This window comes from Choloepus didactylus, chromosome 4 (genome assembly GCF_015220235.1).
Source record: "Choloepus didactylus isolate mChoDid1 chromosome 4, mChoDid1.pri, whole genome shotgun sequence".
NCBI classification, from domain to species: Eukaryota; Metazoa; Chordata; class Mammalia; order Pilosa; family Megalonychidae; genus Choloepus; species Choloepus didactylus.
Genome location: NC_051310.1, coordinates 16,480,205 through 16,506,721, shown reverse-complemented (window position 1 = coordinate 16,506,721; position 26,517 = coordinate 16,480,205). Strand labels below are relative to the sequence as shown.

General features: G+C 35.9%; 1 protein-coding gene and 1 pseudogene across 1 annotated transcript in view; one reads left to right on the top strand and one right to left on the bottom strand.

Annotated features, from left to right (window-relative positions):
* The window catches only part of CATSPERB (cation channel sperm associated auxiliary subunit beta), a 188,590-nt gene that overhangs the window by 139,494 nt on the left and 22,579 nt on the right, over positions 1-26,517 (bottom strand). Inside the window, exons 5-6 of the mRNA XM_037835252.1 lie at positions 17,507-17,602; positions 16,119-16,268 (exon numbers count right to left, since the gene is read on the bottom strand). Of these exons, the coding sequence (XP_037691180.1) occupies positions 16,119-16,268; positions 17,507-17,602 (246 nt within the window). The remainder of the gene's footprint in view (positions 1-16,118; positions 16,269-17,506; positions 17,603-26,517) is intronic.
* LOC119530863 lies at positions 18,453-19,779 on the top strand (annotated as a pseudogene).

Sequence of the window (26,517 nt, the reverse complement as noted above, 5' to 3'; positions counted from 1 at the left end):
TGTGGGTTTTTCATATATTCCCTTTATCATATTGAGGAAGTTTCCTTCAATTCCTAGATTTTGAAGTGTTTTTATCAAAAGGGATGCTGATTTTGTTGAATGCTTTTTCAGCATCTATTGAGATGATCAGTTGATTTTTCCCCTCTGATTTGTTAATGTGTTGTATTATGTTGATTGATTTTCTTATGTTGAACCACCCTTGCATGCCTGGGATGAACCCCACTTGGTCAGGGTGTATAATTTTTTTGATGTGTCTTTGAATTTGATTTGCAAGTATTTTGTTGAGAATTTTTGCATCTATATTCATTAGGGAGATTGGCCTATAGTTTTCCTTTCTTGTAGCATCTTTATCTAGTTTTGGTATTAGAGTGATGTTAGCTTCATAAAATGAGTTAGGTAGTGTTTCATTTTCTTCAATTATTTGAAAGAGTTTAAGTAGGAATGGTGTCAGTTCTTTTTGGAAAGTTTGGTAGAACTCCCCTGTGAAGCCATCTGGTCCTGGGGTTCTATTTGTAGGAAGCTTTTTAATAACTGATTGGATCTCTTTACTTCTGATTGGTTTGTTGAGGTCTTCTATTTCTTCTCTATTCAGTCTAGGTTTTTTGTGTGTTTCCAAGAAATTATCCATGTCCCCTAAATTATCTAGTTTGTTTGCATAGAGTTTTTCACAGTATCCTCTTAGGATTTTTTTATTTCTTCAGGATCTGTAGTAATATCCTCCCTCTCATTTATTATTTTATTTTTGGGGTCTTCGTTCTTTTTGACTTTGCCAGTCTAGTGGAAGGTTTGTTGATCTTGTTGATCTTCTCAAAGAACAAACTTTTGGTTTTATTTATTCTCTCTATTTTTTTTGTTTTGTTTTCCATATCATTTATTTCTGCTTTAATCCTTGTTATTTCTTTTCTTCTAGTTGCTTTAGAATTAGTTTGTTGAACACTTTCTAGCTTCTTCAGTTGTTCCATTAGTTCTTTGATTTTAGCTGTTTCTTCCTTTTTAATGTATGCATTTAAAGCTATGAATTTCCCCCTCAATACCACTTTTGGATATGCTGTGTTCTCATTTTCATTCATCTCTGGATATTTAGCAATTTCTCTTGCAATTTCTTTTTTGACTCACTGATTGTTTAGGAGTGTGTTGTTTAACCTCCAGATATTTGTGAGTGTTCTAGATCTTTGATAGTTATTAACTTCTAGTTGCTGTGGGTGGAATATTCTGGGGCTGCAGAGCTGCGCATCTCATCTTCTAGCTCAAATGCCCCACAGTCCCTGTCTGCTGTGTGCCCACAAGTCCCTGGGATTGCGGGAGGGCTCCCAGCCTTCTGTGCGGCACCCCTGACTCTAAGATGTGCACACCATGGGCTTCTGCTGAGGAAAAGTGTACACCGTCATAAGCCTGCTGAATCCTGAATTCCCCCAAGGAAGCTCCCAGCCATGGGCTGTGAAAAGTCTCTCCCCTAGCTGCAAAGAGGGACCAGGGTGGAGGCGGCCGCTGGCGTTTCTCCTCTGGATTATGTAATTAAATTACTTTGATACTGATAGTTCAGTTTGAAGGCAGAGATTTCCAGTCATGCATGTGGTTAGCTGACTTAAGATCACTGCCACCTAAAATCTTCATGATTTGAACCTGCCCTTTTATGTGGAGAAGGAAAAGTTGAGAAGACTAACAGGACCTCTGAAGCTAGCATTATATGGCTTTAATCTAGGAAGAAGTTGCCTCACCATTGCTGACATCATCAGCAGAGCTGCCTTAATTCTGAAAGCTTTGCAGATAGTGTTTTCTGCATTTTACATCTGGCCAGATGTAGGCAAAAAGGGTTGATGAGACAAAAATTGTTGGATCGGTGGTCCGTAACCCTTGCTGCACTTTAGAATCACCCGGGGAGCTTTGAAAATTACTGATGCCAAGGCTCCATCCCAGAATAACTGAATCAGGAACCCCCTTTTTTTTAATGAGGAAAGAGGGAGAAAATTGAATTCTTATTGCTAGAGACAGGGAATCTGATTATGGCAGAAAGTTACAAAGAAACATCAGGTAGTTCCATTTTGCTCTGTTTTATTGATGTTAATATTAGTTAGTTGGGTGGGAGAAAGCCAATTAAAGACTTATAGATGTATTTTGTGGCATTCAACTGAGTGTAAGAGTTCTGGGGGTGACATTTAAATAGGTAATAAACAGAGACAAATAAAACATATTAGGAAAAGGGGTTAGGGTCATTATTCTGAGCATGTCATGGCAGGGTTTATTCAGAAGACAACATACAGTTAAATCATCAAGCCAAGAGATTAAGTTCAGAAATGAGGTCACCAAACTTTGACACAAACCATGAAGATTCACATCCAGGTTCAGGGAGATAGCAAAATGGACATAAAATCAGGATTGAAGGGGACTAATAGGAGCTAAGAAAGACAAGGAAAGTATTATGGTTTAAAGTTCACAGCTGTCAATAGAAAAGTGTGAGGTTGTCAATAGAAAAGTGAATGCATGAGAACCTTAAAATCTGACTATATCTGAAAAATTAAAACCTTTACCTTACTTAGGCTGGATAGAACAGTAATATAGGAAAGAGGTTAATTCCAGATCTGATAACTATTTTAGAAATTAAAATCAGATTGAGTATTAATTCAGAGTATTTTTCATTTCTGTAACTTCAGTAAAAATGAGTGGCATATATTTAATTCATTTAATTTTCTTTAACAGTGTAAGTCCATTTAAAAAGTCAGGAGCATTATATTGTATCCTAGCTTAGCAGTTATTCTACTCAGAGATTAGAACTGATAGCACTATTTTTCAGTGTTCATTTAATCCATTTACTATCATTTATTAAAATCATTTTAAAAATAATAATCACTTCATCCTTTCAAAAACATGATGCATGCTCATTATAAGACTATAAGAAATACAGGTAAATACAAAAAAGGAAATAAAAGAAATCTCCCATACCCTACAATCCAGAAATAATATTTATTAACATTTGATGAGCACCAATCTATGCATCTCTTTATGAATATACAGAGAGTTAGAGAAGTAGGCAGATAAATAGATAGATAGATTCTTCCTTCCTTCCTTCCTTCCTTCCTTCCTTCCTTCCTTCCTTCCACAATATTTATTGAGTGCCTATTATTTGTCATTGTGCTGAGTGCAGGGGATGAAATGGTAAGAGGCAAGTTTCCTGTGCTCTTGGAGTTTACAGTTTTAAGTATATAAACAAATATAAAATTTCAACTGCAAGGAGTGCTACAAAGTAAAGGTACATAGAGGACAATTCAGTTCAGAAAAAGTTTCTTTAAGGAAAATCACTTAATCTGAAATATAGAGTTAAATAAGAGTTACTAGGAAAATCAGGGAGAAAGAAGAACATTCCAGGCAAAGGAAACAGCAAGTGCAGGAATATGGCACAGACTGGGGATTAAATGAAGGCCACTGGGACAGAACACAGCCAGCCAGAGGATGGAGTGCGATACAGGCATGGGCCAGATCATGCAGAACCTTGAGGACCATGTTAAGGAGCCTGTATCCTATAAGCAATGAGAAGCTACTTAAAAGCCTTTGAAAGGTGGCTACTTGAGTTAGGATGGTTATGGAAGTCCTCTCCAAAAAGGTGGCTTTTAAGCTTAGATATAAATGATGAGAAGGAGCCATATAAAGATTGGGAGTCTAGGCAGAAAGAACTAATACAAAATCCCTGATATGGGGAAATGTTTGGCATGTGCAAAGAAATGAAAGAAGACCAGGAGGGGCTGAAATACAATGGACAAATGGGAGAGTGTTAGAATACGAGGTCAAAGAAATGAGCAGATCCTTTAGGGCTTTGCAGATCATTGTAAGGAGTTTGGGTTTTATTCTAACGGCCAAAGGAAGTCACTGTACTGTTTGAAACAAAGAAGTGATAATGATGTGGTTTATACTTGGGAAGATCACTCTGGTGACTATATGGAGGGTGAGTTGTACTGGAACAAGAACAGAAACAGGGTAACCACTTAAGAGACTGTGACTCAGCCCAGTATAAAAACAATGTTGGCTGGACACAAGGTTTAACAGAGGAGAGAAGTGGTCACCTTGGGGACAGAAAGTAGAATTATCCTAAAATGCTGTGAAAGTAAAAGCAGCCAAGAATGTGTCCTAGATTTTAGTTTTGAGCAACTGGATACTAATTGGAATGAGGAATACTAGGGAGGAAAAGATTTTAGAAGGAGAGGAATTAAGAGTTCCGGATTAGACTTGTTAAATTTGAGATGTCCACTAGACATCAAAAGGAAAATTAGATAATTGAAAATAGGAGTTTGTTTTGTCTCAAAGGATAGTTCAGCACCAAAAACATAGATTTGGGAATCATCAGCTTGAAGATGACATTACCACCATGAGACTAGATTAAGTCTGCCAGAGAGAACATGTTACATAAAGACAGAGAGTAAGGGACAAAGCCTTGGTTCATCATCATTTAAGGGTCCTACAGAAAAGAGGCCAGATTAGAAAACTAAGGAGTGACAAATGAAGTTAAGAGAAAAGCAATAAGGTGGTGTCAAGAAAGCCAAAAGAAGAAAGAGTTTTGAGGAGACAGTGGTCAACTGTGTCAAATGCTGCTGAAAGGGGAAGTAAAATGAAGATAAAAAATTGCTGATGGAATTGGCAATATGAACACTATGGTAATCTTCAAATGGTTTCGATGGAGAGGTGGAACAAAAGTTTGACTTGTAGTGGAATTAGGATAAAAGGGAAGGTGAAAAAATAGCACTATCAACAAAAAAGTATTTCCATAAATTTTGTTTTGAAGGGGAAGAGAGAAATGGAGGTTGGGGTTAAAGTGAGATAAATGAAGGTTTTTCTTAAGATGGGAGGTATTTGGGTATGTTTGGATGCTAGTGGGTATGATTCAATAAGGCGGGAGAACATGATGATGCAGAAGAGAATGGTGAGAATTGCAGAAAAATGGCAGGATGGAATGGGATTCAAAGCCTCTGATAGCCGCAGAGATACTTCTTACGGTGCAAAAAGGCAAAGTATGCAAGTACATATGAAGACAGAATGGTAAATTTGAAGGTGCAACAATGAGGAATTTTATTGTGATCAACTGTTTATTTTCCTTATGAATAACTAGACAAAGGCACAGCTGAGAGTGAGAAGGGAAAGAAGATGATAGGGAGTGTTTGAAGAATAGGAAGAAGTGTAAAAAGATCTTTTTAGAATGGAAAAATAAACCTAAGAGGGAAGAGTGATAGGATTTCTGGGCAGTGATGAATGTCCACTCAAGATTTTCGATAATGAATTTAAAATGAGATAGTCAATGTAATTTTAGAGAGATGAGTATGCAGTGTTTTTCCTAGCATATTCTGCTCCTCTGTGCAGGAATGGAGAGGGGTTTTAACTAAGGTTGATGTTAGATCCCAGAAGAAGAAACTAACATGTAGAAGGAGTTTCTAACCCAGGGGCCCCGCAGCTTATCTCACAGAAAACAGGTGCCCCATAAAATAAAGAATGAAGGCTGTTCAAAGCTGTTCAAGGCTGTTCCAGCCACAGTGGCGCCTCAAAGGCGGGTAAGGCAAGGTCAGATATATCCATAAGATGAACAACCAAAAAGGCCTGCTCTCCCTAGTTAGATAACTCAGCTGCTTTCCTAAAAAGAATATTGTCTCAGAACTCTACCAAGCAATCAGCCCAAAACTAGATAAGCACTCACCCAATCGAGGCACAGAACACCACAGCGGGCACCCTTCCCAACATGGTTCCTTTTTTTGTTAAAGAATGCTGCTCTCAGATAGAAAGCTGGAGCCATTATCTTTTTTCTTCTTTTCTGCTGGCTCCCACCTGCTTTCTTCCTCTAATAAATCTTAAACTTTATACTTAAACTTTGACTCGCTGCATTGTGGGGATTCCTGAATGACTCCAACCTAACATATGGTGCCAAAGACCCGGGATAGAGGTTCGACTAAGGTTTAAATTTCCTGGCCCCTCAGGGCAACAGGGCAGCCTTCCAGTTGACTCCATTTCCCGAACTACAGCCATTCAGTTTTCCATACATTTAGCGGCTTGAGTCCATCAAATCAGACCACCTTGACACGATGCCAGCTCACCCACACAGCTCTCAATTATCTACAACTAATTCGGCCCTAGGTAGGTAAGTGATGTCTTTCTGCCCAGATCCCCCCTCGAGAGTTTTGTTCGGTGTCCCATGGACACCCCGGCCCACCTCTGTTTGGCACCTCGGCTTGCTTTAATGTGGCACCCAGCTTCATAAGCCTAGGAAAACCTGAGCACTCAGTCAAAACTCTCTGACAATCCGTGAGGGTCTTTCCCCATTGCAGCAGTCAAAGTAACCTGGGGGATGCCTTGGGTGAAAGACTGCACGCATTTCCTGACCCCCAATGGCAAACTGGGGAAGCCTGCTTTGTTGTTGCGGTGGTCGTGTGGATCTGGGCCGTTAGTCTCACTTGAGCAATGTTTTGGGTGGCCTCTGTAAGCCTTTAAAGGAGCGAGGGGACCATGGGGGTCTCATGGGCAATCTTCATAAGTCTCTGATGAGCAAAGTTCCCTACAGGGAAACTGTGAGCCTGTAAAGGAGCAGGGGGGCTGTAAGTCTCCCACGGACAATCTCTGTAAGCCTCTGATGAGCATAGCCCGAATTCATGTCAGCCTCAGTCAGGGAGACCATAAGCCTCTAAAGGAGTGGGGAGACCATGGGGGTCTCATGGGGGATCTCCATAAGCCTCTGATGAGCAAAGTTCCCTGCAGGGAAACCATAAGCCTCTAAAGGAGCAGGGGGGCCATGAGTTGCCCATGGGCGATCTCCGTAAGCCTCTGACGAGCAAAGTTCCCTAACAAACCTCAAGCCTCTCAAATTTCTTAAATAATCATGGGTAATATACAGTCACTTTTCAGTGACTCCAAAACTGAATTTCCTCCTAAATTTACTCCCCTCAGATGTTTAATCCATAATCTTGGTAAACTTCAATTAGAAGGGGAAATAAAAGCAAAAAACTCATCCACTTTTGTAATACAATTTGGCCACAATATCCTTTAGAACAACAAAAATGTTGGCCAGAAAATGGCACTTTTGATTGGCAAATTCTCACTGAATGTGATAATTTTATTCAGTGCAATGGCAAATGGTCTGAAGCCCCTTATTTTCAAGCTTTCTAAACTGTTCGGTCCTGGCTATCTTTGTGCCACTCTGTTGCCTCCTACCAAATTCTCCTCCTTCACAAAAGAAGCCTTCTAAGTCTTCTGCTTTCCGTTCTACAAAAGTTAACCCTGAAAAGCCTTTAAACAGCTTCTGCTTCTTTAACCCTGCAAACCATCCCCCTCATAACTATACTCTCCCTCCCGATTCCTCTCCAACCCCTTCCACTCCCCTCCCCTCATCCTTAACCCCTTCCCCTCCCTTCCCATCCTGTCACTGCCCCCTCCTCACCTCACCCTGCCCGCCCGCAGTCCGCTCACCATCAGCACACCCCTCCATCTCCCACTCCAGCCCTCCTCTCCCAGGCAGGGGGCTGCAGCGCAAGCCCCGAGCGCATGCCTGGCGCAACCAAAACATAAATGAATAAGGCAAAAACTCCTCAAATTACTGTCTCCTGCTGTTTTTCTATCAACCAACCATCCCCAACCCTAACAATGTTTAGCCTCTGATTTCCAAACACTAAAATTACATCCCAGTAAGCTGCTTCAAAAGTAGATAACCTCCTACTGTGCAGCTCCCCTAAAACCTTATCGCAAAAACAGTCACTCTCCTTAACTACCTCCAACAGAAAGAATACAAAGTTTCCAAAAATAAAAAAACAATTTTCTAAGCCACAAGTCACTTACTTAGAAATTTCCCTCTCCCCTAACAAAAGAAAAACTTATTTCTCTATTTGATAAGAGATCAGGTGAGCCTAACTCTTTGAAACCGTGTTTTCAAATGCCCTGATCCATGTCTTGTTGGCTGGACCCCTCAGCTCTATGTCTACCAACTGCCCAGAAATTTTTTCTAGAGTACCAGGACTCAGAGGTCCAGGTGGAAGCACCTGCCACAGACAAACACCAAACGCATCTAAGTTAAGGTAGCTTTGCAATTGAGACTTTCCCTGTACTTGGTAAGTGTGTAATTTTTTGTTTATTGTGTTCACTTTGCTTTCTTTTGTTTCAATTAGTCTATTGTGTAGTAAGACTAATTAAGTTGATCCAAGGGTCATGAATGCAAACTCAGTGGGTTTGAGCCCCACTAACTGTAACCCCAGATTTATAGTTCTCCTTTTAAATTTTGTGCAGTTTGCACAATTTGCATTTGTGTGAAAAACCAGTTATGTTTAAACAGCTCCTACTCCTATGTTCTGTCTTTATAATTTCTTTTGCTATTGTTCAGCCATGGGAAACTCTCAAAATATGCCAATTACATCTCCCTTAAAAACTATTCTTAATAACTAGTCTAAATTTGGGAAGTACATTATTGCAACTCTGTGTGGCCACAATATAAATTAAGTAAAAGGGCAAAATAACCAGAAAATGGGACACTAACCTTCAAGTAATTATCCAATTAAAAATGTATTACAAAAACAAAAATTATAAAATTTAATAAAACTAACAAACTATAGCTGCAGTTGGCTGGCCTTTATGTGTGATATGACTAACTATAGCAAACTATCTCAAGAAAGAAAAATCTGTAAGTTAAAGGAAAAGTTACAATTAAAAAAAATGTAAACTTCCACCTCTGCTTTAATATCAAGGCTTCCAAAGCAATTAAATAAAAGAAATAATAATGTAAATGTGCTATCAATTTTTAAAATTAAGAAGTCAAAAAGGACCTAATCAAAAGGATCCTTGCAAAAACCTAAAATTGCTGGAAGGACATCAAAAGTAACTAATACAATTTAAAAATCAACAAAAGTGCAAATTGTCAAACCAGTGTCATAAAATAATATCTCTACTAAAAATCTGATAATAAGAACTTTGACTCCCTCTCTTTAAAGAGATCAAACAGCTAAGAAGCCTCATTATTCTCATATGCCAACTAATGATTTATGTTCTGATGGTAAAAAAGCAGTTATTCCTTCTAATATAAAAGCATATTTAACAAAATTTCACCCTAAAACACTAAAATACAATTTCTAAATTATAAAAAGTAAAAAGTCTTAATGTAATAACTAGGATAAATAATTCATATTCTCCAAGTCCTATATCAAAAGTTTGTACTTCAACAGAGGCTAAACAGTTAAAAGCCATAAATATTAAAAAAAAAAAAAAAAAAGCCAAAAGATTGTTATTTATTACTGTTTCAAAATGCATTAACTAAAATGTTTTAAATATTTAGCATCATTCTAACAAGTTTACTTTTGGTGGCAATAGCATGTTGTATAGAAAATATAAAGAATGTTTTTCTAATTAAGAGGAAAAGAAAAATGGCTTTGTCCTAAATGACTCATTGTTTAGGAATGTGGGATGAAGCCTGGATAAATACAAAAAGTTGCAAAAAGTTTGTAGAGTAGAAAATTTATTCCTGTAGTCAAGGTTAAAAGATAGATACAGAAGGCTGTAAAAAGTTTGTGAAAATAATTATTTCTGCGGTCAAAGTTAAAAAATGGTACAAACTAGTAATTACATGGCTTAAATATAGAGCCTCACAACTTAAAGAAAAAAAAGTGGTTTTATAAAACAAAATAGCATTAAATATTTTGGCAACCACCCAAAGCAGTAATTAATATTCAGTGTTGTAAGTATGTGCTTAATAATTCACAAAATGTAGACACACCTCACCATATTGCAAGCTCCTCATGTTACTGTCTCCTGCTGTTTTACTGTCAACCCAGCCACTCTCTTCCTGCTCCTCCTATCCTACTTTTCATAATGGTAATTGTATATGGTAAAATGTTTGCTTAAAAACAATTTCAAAAATCATTTTAATAACCTTTAAATGAAATATATATATATAAAAAGTGTGTTTTTATTTAAAAAAGTTTCCTTAAATTATTGAGGTGTTATTTCTTAATATAAGGTTGTAAAAGTGTTTTTCTGAGTAATCAGTATAGGATGCAAAAAGTCTCTTTTATCAAAATAACTTCTTGCACTTTAAGTTAACATTATTATGTCCTTGATTGTTTATTTAAATTATTATATTAAGCACTCTTTACTTTTAAATTATTGTCTGTCCCCTATACTCTTATTTGAATGGGAGTTTACTTAATGAAACCCAAACTGGCTAAATGATTACCTAATAAGGCTCAGGCCTTTTCTAATAAAAACCATAGGTTTAAAGTGTAACAAACAAATCCATAACACTAGCACAAAGTCCTTTTAACAGCCTTGTTTAGCCAGTAAATAAAACTATGTTTACTCATTTTATATTAAATAAAACTTTATAAATGTATAAAAATATTATTTGTTCTCTAAGCTATCCATGCCTCAAATAAATATAGCCATCAATTACTTAGTAATCACTGTAATAAACCTGGAATATATAAAGAAAACAAAATACTTTCATGAATTTGTTGCACTCTGTGTTAACTTTATCATGTCCTTGGTTGTTTACAAATATTGTTTCCTCACTTTTAAAAGAGCTAAGTCTTTTCCTTTCCCATTTTGGCTTAAAAATCAGCGATGGTTTTCACAACACCTGTGTTCTAGCGGCAAACCCATTGTACTTTCTCAAGGTCAAACCTTAAGGAATATCTTTTTATTCCCAACAGTTACAAAGAATTTGTTCTTTCACCTTGGAAAAAATATATATATATAAATAAACTACTAAAAAATCATTGAATTCATGTAATAGGTGAAAAGTAAATAAACTACCAAAAATGATTAAATTCATATAATATGTTATAAATTGCAGAAGAAATGTTTAGACAATGTTATAAAAATTAAAAACTTCTAACCTTCTTTTGGTTACTAATGTGCATAACATCAAACAACAATATAGTGCTGCTAATTATAATTTCAGTTATTTTTAAAGTGTTATCTGTAACAAAAACAGCCAAATTTCCTTGTAAGTTACACTGTTTTACTGTAATACTTTTATAAAAGTGCTTGCAGTTAGCTACAAATCAAAGCTTCATCTTCAACAACAGTAAAGAAACACTTTTAAAAACAAGCAAGGCAAGTGTATAAATTATGTTCTATCCATTATCTAACATAACCCTAGTAAAAATGTAAAGAAAAACTAGACCTCTATTTTAATTGAAGTGATTGCATGTTTAAACCAAGCTTCTAGTACTGTACCTGCATGCTCTCTCCCCATTGGAGTTATTGGTAAGACCCATTTCTGTGGTCCCTAAAGCTATGAGGGTGTCAACCACATCACATGGACGTGCTCCAGAAGTAGATGAGAACCACCTTTTACTACAAACACCTTTGCCTCTGCCTGCCAGAAATAACTCAATCATTTTAGCTTTTCAGTGGACACTGCCTCCAAATTGGCTCTGCTGCATAGTGCCAGAGGGTGCTATAAAACAGCCCAATGGAACCCTGAAGCCCACCGTTCTGTTTCCCAGAAGACCAATGATGCTATGCTACAACAACTGTACAAAGAAGATACCTTCCAGAGCTGTAATTGCCAGTATGATGTTGTTGAAACCTAAAAACATAATTAACACTAAAGCCTGCTCCTATGAGGGGACAGCATGTATTGTACCATAAACTTAACACCCAATGCAGCTCAGGAAAAAACTTAAGCATTCATTAGCATTAAGTGCTATACATATATACCAAATAAATATAATAATGTCTCTTCAATATTAAATCATATGCAAAAAAAATCATATTAAAATTATAGTAAACTAAATGCATTTTCTAAGTCCTTAATAAATTTACTATAAAATAGGAAATAGCCCTTAAAATTACCACAATTTTTATTTTGCTTGTCATTTGCTTATTATTGCCTATATTGTATCTGTGAGTTTATGTTCAAAACATCTTCCAAATTAATATAAAAACCTCTTCACCCTTGCTCAGCAAAAAGCAGTTACAAGAAAAAAACCTCTGCCCACTTTCCCTTTTGTAAGAGATGCTCACAAGATAGTTTCTTAAAAATAAAGAAAATGTCTCATAAAAAAGGAAAATTTAAAAGCTAAATAAATACAAAATAGTCAATATAATTCTTTAGCTAAAAAATGGTTAATATAGTCCTCAATAGCCAATAGAGAAAAAGAAAAAACTGTTGTTTATTAAAATTACTTCACTCAAGCAGCTTTATTATTCTAACCAGTTATTCTAACCATAAAAGGCCCTTGTTAACATAACTTGCTGTTGCTCTAATCTCAACAACAGAAACTTATTCTCTATTCCCAAGAACTTTCCCAGCATTGCCAGTGGTAACATATGAGGGATGTAACCATACAGTCTTATAATCAAAACTTTAAAAAGCAAGCCTAAATAAGACAAAAACTAAAAATAACAAGAAAATGCTAACCAAACAGCTTTCTCTCTTCTACCTAAACAACTTTCTATCAAATTTTCTTTCATTCTTCTCCATGCCTCTATGAGCTATTCTACTCTCCCTTATTAGGCCATTAATTATCCTTATATTAATTTTTCTTTTTGCTCCTTGCCTCTTACAATATTTAATTAAATTTATCAATAGGTCAATAGCAGCCGTGACTTACCAGCAAAATTCCAAAAACATGCTCCTGCTACAACAAAGATTTGAAGGTTTGCTCCTACCGCAAGAAGGGCCTTGCTACCAGCCAGTTCCAGCAGAAAATATCCGAACATCAATTTAATAATGCTAAAGCTTAGTTCAAGGCAACTACCCCCAACTACGACCACACCCAGCCAGAAGCAGCTAAAGAAAAAGAACAACGCCCCAGCTCCCTGCAAAAAGTTGCCTTGAACTAAATTAAAGCCTTAACCCTAATACAGCCCAGAATTTTGTCAATTTTACTAAAAGCAAAAAGCAGGAATGTTAGATCCCAGAAGAAGAAACTAACATGTAGAAGGAGTTTCTAACCCAGGGGCCCCGCAGCTTATCTCACAGAAAACAGGTGCCCCATAAACTAAAGAATGAAGGCTATTCAAAGCTGTTCAAGGCTGTTCCAGCCACAGTGGTGCCTCAAAGGTGGGTAGGCAAGGTCAGATATATCCATAAGATGAACAACCAAAGGCCTGCTCTCCCTAGTTAGATAACTCAGCTGCTTTCCTAAAAAGAATATTGTCTCAGAACTCTACCAACCAATCAGCCCAAAACTAGATGAGAACTTACCCAATCGAGGCACAGAACACCACAGCGGGCACCCTTCCCAACGTGGGTTCCTTTTTTTGTTAAAGAATGCTGCTCTCAGATAGAAGGCCGAAGCCATTATCTTTTTTCTTCTTTTCTGCTGGCTCCCAACTGCTTTCTTCCTCTAACAAATCTTAAACTTTATACTTAAACTTTGACTCGCTGCATTGTGGGGATTCCTGAACGACTCCGACCGAACAGTTGGGTCGTGCAGACAAGGAAGGCAGAGAAGGACAAGGAAGTTTTGGAAGTATTTATAATGATGGACTATGAAAATTATAGTGAGAACAGAAGGAAATAGGATGTTGGGTAGTAAAAAAAAAAGGTGGTAGGGACAATAGATTCATGAGAATAATTGTTGGAGTGTGAGTATTAGAAGAGACTGAAAGAATAGGAGGTAGTGGACAGAGTATGAGGTGCTTGTAGTGGAGATATTGGAGATAATGCTATTATCAGAGATGACAAGGTCAAGAATATGACCAGAGAAGTAAGATGTGAGAAAGACTGGAGGAGAGGAGGCCTTGAAACTGAGAAGCCAGGGTTATTAGATGGGTTGTCCAGATGGATGCGGAAGTCATCAGAAATCATGGAGAGGAAAGCAGGAATCCAGAGGCTAACTTCATCAATGAATGAGTGTAAGTGACAGGGTGGTTACTACATGCTGGCAACCAAGGAGAGGCAAAGAGAGGTAATGTTTGAGTTCAAACATCTCGGGATGACTGAAAAAACTGGCATGAGAGGCCTGATGGGATCTGTCTTAAGAATGTCCTAAAGGAGGAAGGTAGGTAATAAGTCCAAACTGGAACACATGGGGCTACGGGATAACTGTGCCCACCATTAACTCCATGTGGTATGAAGGCTGGAGGTGGGGATGAACAAAAATCTCTTAAGGGAACTGCTAGCTTAGACAACTGCAGCTTGATACTGTGTGAACTTCTTTTTTTGTCAAAGTACAGTGGTGGCCAGCTGGGGAACAGGTGGTTTCATCTAAAGAACAGGTTGCAGAAGCATGAGTGTGATCCCATGGAGCTGAGACTGCCCCTTCTCTCCCATGACTAGTTGTGTGGTAGAACCAACATGAAGAACTGAGACTGTCTCCTCCTCTGTGGTTAAGGAAGTAGGCATTGGTGGCAGGATAAAGAGAAGGAAGAAATGTCCTAGCCAGGATCCATTGAGCAAAGCAAGAAAATGAGCTAAGTTTCCATATGGGTTGACATAGTGTAGCACAGGTAGAGCAGAGAGGGAAAAGAGAGACATTTATAAGTAAATTAATTCATCAGAAGCACTAATAAAAGCTAGAAATAACTAAGACTGTAAGCTACTCAGGATTTCAAAGAAATTTGGGGCAAGGCTATGTGTTTATCTCTATACACGAGGCATTATAGTTTTAATCTATAACTTTATAGTAAGTTGTGGTAGAACAACTTCCATCTTTTTTCAGCCTTTTTTTCTTTTTTCTAGAGTAGTTGTGGGTTTACAAAACAATCACGCATAAAATATATGATTGATTCCCATACACTACCTACCAACACCTTGCATTGGTGTAGAAAATTTGTTGCAATTGATGATAGCACATTTAATAACTGTACTATTGACTAAAGTCCACGGTTTAACTTAGGGTTCAGTTTGTGTAGTGTAGTTCCATAGATTTTTAAAAAAATTTTATTCTGTTACCATATATGCAATCTAACATTCCCCCTTTTAAAGACTATTCAGTATTGTTAATTGTATTCACAATGTTGTGCTACCATCACCACCATCATTACCAAAACATTTTCCTTATTTCAAATAAGAAGTCCCATCTTTTTATTCTACTTTAAAATTATGTTGGCTATTCATGGTATTTACTATTCCCTATGAATTTTAGGATGGGCTTGCTAATTTCCGCATACAAAAGCATAATGCTATAATTTTTCTTGGAATTGCATTGAATTGATTGATAAATTTGGAGGGAATTAATATTTTTATACTACTAGAAATTCCTGTTCATGAACATAAAATATCTTACCATTTATTTGGGTCTTTTTTATGGCCTTCGTTAGAGTTTTATAATTTCTCTGCAATAGGCCTTGCAGAGTTTTTTCTTCTTGGTTTATTCCTAGGTATGTTTTGGGGCTTGTTACTTATGAATCGGACTTTTTAAATTATACTTTCAAATTAGTTTTTGAATGGTTTGTGCATATTGTCATTATATTCCACAATCTTGTAGAATTCCCTATTTGTTCTGAAAGTTCCCCGGCAGATTCTTTTGTATTTTTATATAGATATATATATTATCTATGAGTAGTAAAGTTTTGCTTCTTGTTTTTAAATCCTTTTCTTTTTTCCCCTTTATAGTCATTAGATTTGGGGACTAGGAGGTCATCAATGCTAGGAAAAACAACTAGAATTGTACTACTAAGCAGTTGAAACATGTAATAATGCTGTTATATATTATAATATATGATGGTAAAATAAAATAACTAAAATAAAATAAATATTTATCATTTATTTAATAATTTAAATATTTTATTTAATAAATATTATTTATTAATATTTATAAAATAAATAAATAATATAATTGGAAAATGAATTCATAATAAATAAAATAGCACTGTCATACCTTAGGAACAACAATACCTATTTACAACATGGCAGGAATGGCAGATGGATTGAACACAACGAATAATCTTGGGGGGGGTGGAGAAAATGTTAACAGAGAACAGATAGTAAAGGAAATTAGGAGAAATACTAAAATTACTGTTAACATTGCAAGAAATCACAGAGAAAAAAATACTTAGTACAGCACACTTGCATGTACACAAGGTAAAGTGATGAGTAGATTCTTAGATGTTTTTAGGAAATATTAATTTCCCATTTAATTTGTACTGCTGGTTAAGCATTATTGTTATAAATTACAAAATGCCACTTCCAAAATTCAATAAAGCAATAAACTTACCATCAAGTGTTGTATTCAAAATGAAAGCAAGCAATGCTACATCATTGGCACAAGGGCATTTTGTCACCTTGAGATCTACCACATGTAGATATAATTCACTAAGTTCCTGTTTTCCCATTATAATCTCAAGATTCCATTGAAGAATAGGTTCTGTGGAAATCAAGTTTAGCTGTTTAAATTGTGGCAGCATTCTTGAAAATGGAACATTACTACTTCCCTTTGAAGATTAAAGGAAGTATTCTATAGTTCAAATAGATGAGAGTATTACCTTACTCTTTATAAGTTAAAAATAGATGATTCTTATTTTCCAGAGTAGTAGTCTAATTCCCTTGATAGGTGAATATTTGCTGCCTCAGTACCTCTGTACCTTCTAAACTAGTGTAAGTCAAATTGTAATGCAATGCCTACTATTCTGGGAACATTTCAATATGTACTTAATCAATAAGATTCTTATTTCACATTTTAAAAAATGAAATAACAGTTTTCCAATGGTATTTTGGTTTTAAAAGTAGCACAGGATATCAAAATATTACAATTTCCATAAACAGTATTGCATTTACAATTGAAAACTTGGCTCACTATTTTCTTCAAGTTTGGAAAATAGGGAAGTACAAACATTTTGTCATTTTTGTTTCAGATAGTTTAATTTTGATTAAAGAAATAAAACAACACAGACAGAATTGAAGGCCCCTGCTCCCAGTCAATAGTTCCATTCCCAAATTCTCCCCAAATGCAACTACTATTATGAAATTGCTGAGCATGTATCTAGCCCACGTTTTTATGTGTTACTAAAATATATACATATTCATGAACAGTATATAATCTTGCTCTGTGTATTTTCTAAATTTTAGATAAATGCCATCTAACTATTTTCTGCGACTTGATTTTTTCACTTAATGTTTTTGCATTTTGTTCTTGATAAGGGATATAGCTCTATTTCCTTTATTTTAACAGAAAATTAAAACATTTAATTGTCTTTTCCCCTATTGATGGGCATTTAGGTTGTTTCCAGTTTTTTATTGCAAATAATGCTGCATTAAATAGAATTGTACATGCCTCCTGGGTACATACACAAACATTTCTCTAAGGCAGTTCTCTATCATCACGGCACATCAGTATCATCTGGGGAGATTTTTAAAACTATGAATACCTGGCCCCACCTCTAGAGAGCTGATTTTAATTGGTGTGTGGTGGAGTCCAACAACATTACTTCTAAGAGTTCCCCACATGATTTTTTCCATAAAACATAATACTCATTAATTTTACTCTGCATTCTATATAGTATAATATCAAGGTGGAATAAGAGAACAAAATAAGAAGGAAGATAAGCAAATTAGCACAAAGTCTGGCATATAGTAGGTGTCAAAATTGTGTCTGCTGACTTTTACCTCGAACACTATCCAATAGGGTTCCTTCAGTAGTATAAATATTTAATCCATGATGTAAGGTGACCCTTACTAACCATTCTTCTACAGCTGCAATATCTGTTTCAAAATAAAAGGCAAAAAAAATCAGCTATTTTTCATGTCATGAAATTTGAGGCAGTATGAACATTACCAATGACAATTACCTTTAATGTTCCAAATATTTAGCCTGCACTTACATCTAAGATTTTCCACATTTTTCCTACAAACTTTTCCCCAGAAAACAATGAAGAAGGAATTCTGAAGTGTCTTTACCACCACATCTATTAATCCAGATATTAATATTGTGGATCATAAGTTTTCTCCTAGAGCTACTGTGGCTTGGTAAAAAGGAAATCCTGACAGCTCATGTGAAGTGGTATAATATTATTTGAAAGCAGACCATGATAAATTAAAATGCATTAGCATAAACCCTGAATGACCGCTAAAATTTTTTAAAGGTATAAATAACACAAATTAATATTGAAATAATTTGAATGAAGATAGAAAAAGAGGAAAAAGTAAAGCACAAAATATGGAACAAATAGAAAACAACCTGCAAGATGGTAGATTTCATACAGCTATATCAACAATTATATCAAATATAAATGATCTAAAAATACAAATTAAAAAGATAGACATTTCAGATTAGATGTAAAAATCAAGATTGACCTATATGCTGTCTATAAGAAACTCACTTTAAATATAAAGATATAGATGAATGAAAAAAAAATAAATAATAAAAACATGGGGCTCCACCCTCTGGGGGAGGGGGATCTGGGGAAAGCTGAGAACTGCCATCGTGGCACTAAGGCTAAGGATAAAGCAGGGGTGTATGCCTGGTGAATGTGCCTAACTTGCTCATCCCAGCTGTGCCAGCCATCATAGCTACTCAGGAATATCGACAGGTCTTCACACCAGCCTAGTGAGGATGCAGCTATTGCAGCTGCTGCTAAAGCACCCAGTGCCCCAGCAAACTGAGTGCTACTCAAGCTTCTCACCATCACTACACTCCATCAAGCAGTCCTAGGGCTTTGGGAGAGATAATTTGTATGAGAAAAACATCATATATGTTTCTATGAAAAGAGCTTCTTGGGTGACTGGCTAACATAACACAAGAAGAGAGATCAATTTTCTGCTGGATAACTTTGCTTAATTGACCTTGGTGGGATTGGCTCAAAGTTGGTATATACAGAGCTTTAATGAACTCTTTGAATATGAAAATAAGAGTCCTGAATATCCATATGTCTTGGGTAACTTCCTGTCAGTCCTGATTAAAGTCAGAAATAGATATATTGATATGATTCCTACAATTGTACAAGGAGTGATAGAATATAAGGAGAAGTATGGGTTTCATCCATACAATAGCAATAAAATCCAATAAATTCTGGGTCAGTTTTATACCAATCACACCTCTTTCTGCAGGCTTATTAACCAGCACACACTTCTGTTGGTAAATACATGAATCTTGCTCATCTTAAGCATACAGGAAATATTGATCCCACCAGTAATGTGGCTCATGTAGTGAAAGATGCATATGAAATAGCCAAGATGCTGTGTGAACAGTATTATCTGGTAGCATCAGAGCTGGAAGCTGGAGATTCAATGCCAAAGCTCCAGATAAACCAACTTGTTTAGGTAATCCACAACTGTTTCACAAGCCATTTGAGTTGTTCAAGAACTCAATGAGAGTGACAGTAGAAAGATGTTAAAATAGAAAAGAGGGCTACTAAACTGTTAAAGCTTTGTTACTTTGGTAAAGAAGACTTCTACATTAAGATAAGTGACCTAGTTAGTGATGTTCCACTTCAAAAAATAGGTCATCTTTTTAACTATATGCATTCAACTGCTCCTACACCTAGCCCAGAGCCTATATAAGCAGCCCCTTTGGCTAGAGATTTGGTTTGGGCTGCCACTTCCTCATCTGCATACTAGATGTTTTCAAGGAGATCTAAACTCTATTCCACAGAAGGAGTGGATACTGATGCTGCCATTTATTTGAATGCTCTTTCAAGTGAATCATTTGAGAGACTTCAGTTTTTAATAAGTTAGCATGGCACCATTACAGAACCACACCTGAGGCTGATGATTGGAGCAATCTTAGTACTGAACCCAGAGATGCTTAAAAATACTATGCTAAACAGCAAGAACTGTCTAGAAAACTGAATGCTCTGGTTCTCTCTGTGAAGAAAGACTGTCTTCTCCAAGTCAACCAGAGAGAACGCCTTTTGTCTACCAACTGTAAGAATGGCAAATAGTTATTCTGGGGCTTGAATGTGTATTTTCTCCATAGCAACTGGGCCTATTCCAAGAAGCCTTTTCTGTAACTACTAGAGCTCTTCCACTAAACTAGTAATGTAAGTAACTTTTCATCCTACCTTGCAGTGGTGTGGTTGGTGCCTGGGACAGAAGAGCAAAAAGACTCCCTAGGGCTCTTGTGTCCCCATACCCTCCACCTTGATATTATAGAGTTGAGTGTTACGATCACCCCCAGATTCAGAGCTCCTTCCCCATTCCAGACACAACATATACCCACTGCTAAACTTTGTGACCAAACACCACATACAGCATAAACCACTGACTAGGGCCCAAGGTATCTGGAATTTGAAAACAATAGCTGAGAGTGTCTTGATAATTCAGTTCCAGGACCCTTCCTCTCTCAAAGGCATCCCTTCTCCACTCTCTGATTTAGACTGTCGCCTTCCTTCATTTGATTATATTCTCATTGTGAGGGGTGGGTACTTTCATATTAGATTTTACTTATTGATACATTGATTTTATTTTTAGAATGATTCATATTCTTCCATTCTCTTGATTAATGTGTTCCAAGTTTGTCTTGGAAAAAAAAGCAAAAGTATAAAAAATGCAAACACTAATCAACAAAACCTCTGTACTTTCTGGATGACAGTGTGATGGTTCCACAAAAAGCTAAGTATGAGGGTGCCATAAGGTCCTGCAACCTCATTATGGGGTATATGCCTGGAAGATCTAAGAGTAGGGACATGAATGGACATTTGCACACTGGTGTTTATGGAGGCAGAGTTCATGATTTACAATGGGCAGAGGTGGCCTCAAGGGTACACTGACTGAGGAACAGAATGGTGAACTGTGGTGTATGCATACAACGGAATATTGAGCAATCCCCAGAAAAGGAGTGAAGCTGTGAGACACACAAAAAGGTAAATGGATCCTGTAGACAGAATTTTGAGTGAAGTATGCGAGAAACAAAGGCAAACACTATTAATGCCTCACCAATAGGGACTAACTACAATGTGTAAACTCAGAATTGAATCTTAGAGCACAACTTATCATGGGAACACTCACTGTAATGGTCCCTAGACTGTAAGCTCTTACAGCAGTCACATCTATTCCTGAATTGTAATGGCTATCTCCAAAGTCTAAGATGCTGATCCCTTTGTGTATGACCTGACCAGTCTCTGAAATTTTGGGTATCTGTGTGACACCTGAGGCTCAGAGCTAGAGCTTGGCAAATATGAATCTCAATATTAGTGCATACAGCAACTGTTTAAAAAGCTGAAAAAGAGTCTAGAATTCAATTAAAGATACGAATGAAGTAGATCTGGTTAGGACTAGGGCAAATAGGGCCAAAGGGTAAAGGATGATACTGACTGTGTTTTAAAACTTCAACTTCTATGTGAGACCAAGGGAAGAGATGGGTATCTGAAGCAGGATCTTTATTTTCTGTAGTACACTAAACAATTTAACTTGTCCAGTCAGCTTGTTCAAACACCACAATTACATGGAACTTTGAATGGGAAGTAAGATCTGGTAGGTTTGCACAGGTTAGTGTGAAATAGTGACACATCCCAGAGTAATTTGGACAGAGAATAAAAATATATATGTAGGGCCCCCTGAGGAGCTGGGAGAGGAAATGTGGAAGTGTTGGATTTCCTCACTTGGGTTGTTGCTGATGTTCTCATAAACATTGAGGACTGATGGTTTGGTATGTCGAGCCCTCTAACTTGGGGCTTGCCCTCGTGAGGCTCATTGCTGCAAAGGAGAAGCTAAACTTGCTTATAATTCTGCCTAAGAGTCTCCCCCTGAGTGCCTCTTTGTTGCTCAGATGTGGCCCTCTCTCTCTATCTAGGCCAACTGGGCAGGTGAACTCATTGCCCTTCCTGCTACGTGGGACCTGACTCCCAGAGTGTAAATCTCCCTGGAAACACAGGATATGACTCCCGGGGATGAACCTGGACATGGCATCATGGGACTGAGAACATCTTCTTGACCAAAAGGGGGAAGTGGAATGAAACAAAATAAAGTTTCAATGGCTGAGAGATTTCAAATGGAGTCGAGAGGTCACTCTGGGGGACATTCTTAGGCACTAAATAGATAACACTTTTTAGGTTTTAATATATTAGAATAGCTAGAAGTAAATGCCTAAAACTATCAAACTCCAACCCAGTGGCCTTAACTCTTGAAGATGATTGTATAACTATGTAGCTTACAAGGGGTGACAGCGTGATGGTAAAAACCTTGCGGATCACACATCCTTTACCCAGTGTATGGATGGATGAATAGAGAAATGGGGACAGGGACTAAATGAAGATTGGGTGGAATGGGGTAGTGGTGGTTCAGGTGTTCTTTTTTACTTTTGTTTTTTATTCTTACTTTTATTCTTTATGGTATAAAGAAAATGTTCAAAAATGGATTGGGATGATGAAGGCACAACTATATGATAATACTGTGAACAGTTGATTACACACCATGGATGATTGTATGGTATATGAATATACCTCAATAAAACTGAATTTTTTTTTTTAAAGGCTGTAGTGGCTATATCAATATCAGACAAAATTTATGAACAAGGTAAAAAGGGGCAATACATATGATAATGACATGATAATCATAAATGGGTACATTCCTAACAGCTTAAAATATATGAATCAAAATTGATAAAACTGAAAGGAGAACTAAGCAAACCCACAATTATGGTTGGATATTTCAATACTCCTCTCTCAGTAATTGACAGAAAATCAGTAAGGATATAGAAAAGCTGAATGATACTATCAACCAACTTGACCTAATTGACATTTATAAAACACACCAGCTAACAGCAGTACAGTACATGTTTTTTTCAAGTGTACATTTAACATTCACTAAATATACCATAAAACATATCTTAACAAATCTAAGAAAACTGTTATCATACAAAACATGTTTTCTGAACATAATGGAATTAACTAGAAAAATCAACAATAGAAAGATATCTGGAAAATCTCTAAATATTTTGACATTACAATACACTTCTGCATAAACACAGGTCAAAGAGAAAGTGAAACAGGGAATTAGAAAAATTTTGAATTAAAAACAAGAAAACACAACATATCAAAATTTATAGGATGCAGATAAAGCAGTGCTTGGAGAAACATATATATCAGTAAATTCTTATTTTAGAAAAAGGAAGATCTCAAATCAATTATCTAACACAGGGCCTGGCCCACTTATCCTGTATAAGGCCAGAGAGTAAATAGTTTGGAGTTTGTGTGCCTTATGGTCTCTGTCACAACACTTCAACTCTGCCATTGTAGCACAAAAGCAGCCATAGAAAACACATAAACAAATTAATGTGGCTATGTTCCAATACAACTTGAATTGCAAAAACAGGCAGCAGGCCAGATTTGGCCTGCAGGCTGTACTTTGATTATCCCTGATCTAAAGTTTCCCATCTCAAGAAACTAGGAAAAAAAAAAAAAAAAAAAAAGCAAAAAACAGCAAATTAAACCCAAAGCAAGTAGAAGGATAAGCTAAAGAGTGTAAATCAATAAAATGAAGAACAGAAAAGCAAAATACATTTCAGTGAAACCAAAAGATGTTTCTTTGAAAAGATCAATAAAATTGGAGAATCTCTAGTCAGACTAATCAAGAAGAAAAAAATACAAATAACAAATATTACAGATGAAATAGAGGACAGCATGACAAATCCTATGGATATTAAAATAGTAATAAGAAAATATCACAAACAACTCTATGCTCATAAATTTGATAATTTAGATGAAATGGACAAATTTCTTGAAAGACACAGACTGCCAAAGCTTATTCAAGAAGAAACAGTAGTAGTCCCGAAATACCTAGGTCCCTATCTGAGATTCTATAAAAGATTTACTCACTAAGTTTCTTCTCTCAGAAACTTAAATCCACCAGAGTGTTCCCATTCCAGACAAGTCCTAAACCCCAGAGGCAATAGCCTCTTTAAAAACAACAGTCAGATGCAGCCCCCTTCCCCATACTGTCGACATCACCTTTCAATATGACAAGTTAGGGTGGTCATTGCCTAGACACCCCTGAAGATGGAGAAAGAGATTAAGTGAGAGGAAGGGGTAGCAACAGACAAGATAGGATTTAACAAAGGATTACAAATACTGAAACTATATATACATACACACATATATATATATACTTTAAGATGCTAGGGTATACAACACCTAGAAGGAAATAATTGAAATTGTGGAACTGTAACCTATAATATTCTTGGAAATTTGCTCTATAAACTATTTGTTGAATTGTGCTTTGAAAGTTTTCACCTTTCTGTATATACCCTATATTTCACAATAAGGAAAGAACTGAAACTGTGGAACTGTAACCCATAACAATTTTTGTAATTACCTATTTAACTGCCTGTTGAGCTGTACATTGGAAGTTAGCACCCTTCTATATATATGTTATATTTTACAATAATGAAAATAACTGAAATTGTGGAAGTGTAACCCATAACATTCTTTGAAATTTGCTCTCGATCTACTTGTTAAATCATACATTGAAAGTTATCACTGTTACGTATATATGTTAAAAGTTCACAATAAAACAATGCATAAAAAAAGAAGAAATAGGAAACCATGTCTATTAAACAAATTGAATTTATAGTTGATATCCTTCTTACAATGAAAACTCCAGACCCAAATGTCTTCACTGGTGAATTCCACCAAATAGTTAAGGGAAAAAATGACAGTAATTCTACATAAACTCTTACAGAATATTGAAGAGAGGGAACTCTTCCAAATTCCTTTTATTATTACAGCACTATCCAGATACCAAAATGAGATAAAAACATTTAAAGAAAATAAAACCTCACAGACTGATAACCTAAACAACAAACTAGTAAAATGAATCCAGCAATAGTTCTATAAAAAGGTTAATGCATCATGACCAAGTGTTGTTTATCCTAGGATTACATGGCTGGTTCAGTATAAAACAAAATGAATCAATGTAATTCATCATATCAAGAGATTAAAGAAAATCCTTTTAGTCATCAAAATAGATGCAGAAATAGCATTTAACAAAATTCAACACTAATTCACGACACAGAGTCAGCAAACTAGGATTAGAAAGAAATCCTCAATCTAAGAAAGAATATCTACAAAATACCTACAGATATCATCATAGCTAATGGTAAAGGACTGAATATTTCCCTCCTAAAATTGGAAACAAGGCAAAGCTCTCCTCTTCTACCATTCCTATTCAACATCTTACTGGAGGTCCTCACCAGAACAAAAAGACAAAAGAAATGAACATATATTGGAAAGGAAAATATTAAATTGTCTCTATTCCTAGATGCATGACTATCCATACAGAAAAACCCAAAGAATCTACAAAATACAATTAGAAGTAATAGGAGAACTTAGCAAGGTTGCAGGATACAAGGTCGAAATCAATCAATCATTATTTTAACATCCTATCAATGAACAATTGAAATTAAAATATTAAAAAGTACCACTTATACCAAAAACATGAGATACTTAAGAGAAATTTAATAAAATATGTGCAAGATCTTTATGCCAAAAGCTACAAAACCCTCATGAAATAAATCAAAGAAGATGTGAATAAGTAGAGAGAAATACTGTGATTATGGATTAGAATTCTCAATATTGTTCAAATGTCAGTTCTTCCAAAACTGATCTACAGATTCACTGCAATTCAAAATTTAAAAATCACAGCAGCACTTTTTCTAGACAAGTTGATCCTAAAATTTACATGGAAAGGCAAAGGAACTGAAATAATCAAAACAATTTTGAAAAAGAACAACAAAGTTAAAGGACTAACATCACTTATTATAATGCTCATACAGCTACAGTAATCAAGATAGTATGGTATTGGCAAAAGGATAGAGTATCAAGAAATAGTGATTCAATGGTGAAAAATAGTTTTTACAACAAATGGTGTGGAATAACTTTATATTCATATGCCAAAAAATTAACCTTAGTCCAAACAATATGTAAAAATTAACCCAGAGTGAGTCATAGACCTAAATCCAAAACTTCGAACCATAAAATTCTAGACAAATATGGGAGGAAATCTTTTTTGAACTTGGTTAGGTAAAGAATTCTTAGATATCATGCCCAAAGTACAATCCATAAAAGAAAAAAAAATGATAAATTAGACTTCACCAAAATTAAAAGCTCTGATCTTCAAGAGATGTTCTTTAGAGAATGAAAAGGCAAGCCACAGACTGGGCTTATCATCTATCTGATAAAGGATTTGTATCTAAAATATATTATGAACTTTCAAATCCCAATAAGCAAACAACTCAATAATAAAGTGGACAAAACATTTGAACAGACATGTCACCAAATAGCAAGTAAGCATAATAAAAAGATGCTCAACATCATTAGTTATTAGGTAAATAAAAACTAAAACCAAATTGATGCCACTATATACTTATTAGAATGGCTAATGCACACATTATTATATACCTATGTATATATATATATATATATATATATATACATTTACACATACATATATTATGTACTTATACACATGCACACACACATATGCATACACATACATACACCCCCAAGTTCTGGCAAGGATACAAATCAATTAGTGATGAAAAGGCAAATGATACCTCTACTTTGGAGAATAGTTTGGCAGTTTCTTATAGTTAAATTTATATTTGCCATATAACCCAGTAATCCTACTACTAGGTATCTATCAAAGTGCAATGAAAATTTATGTTCATGCAAAAACCTGTATGA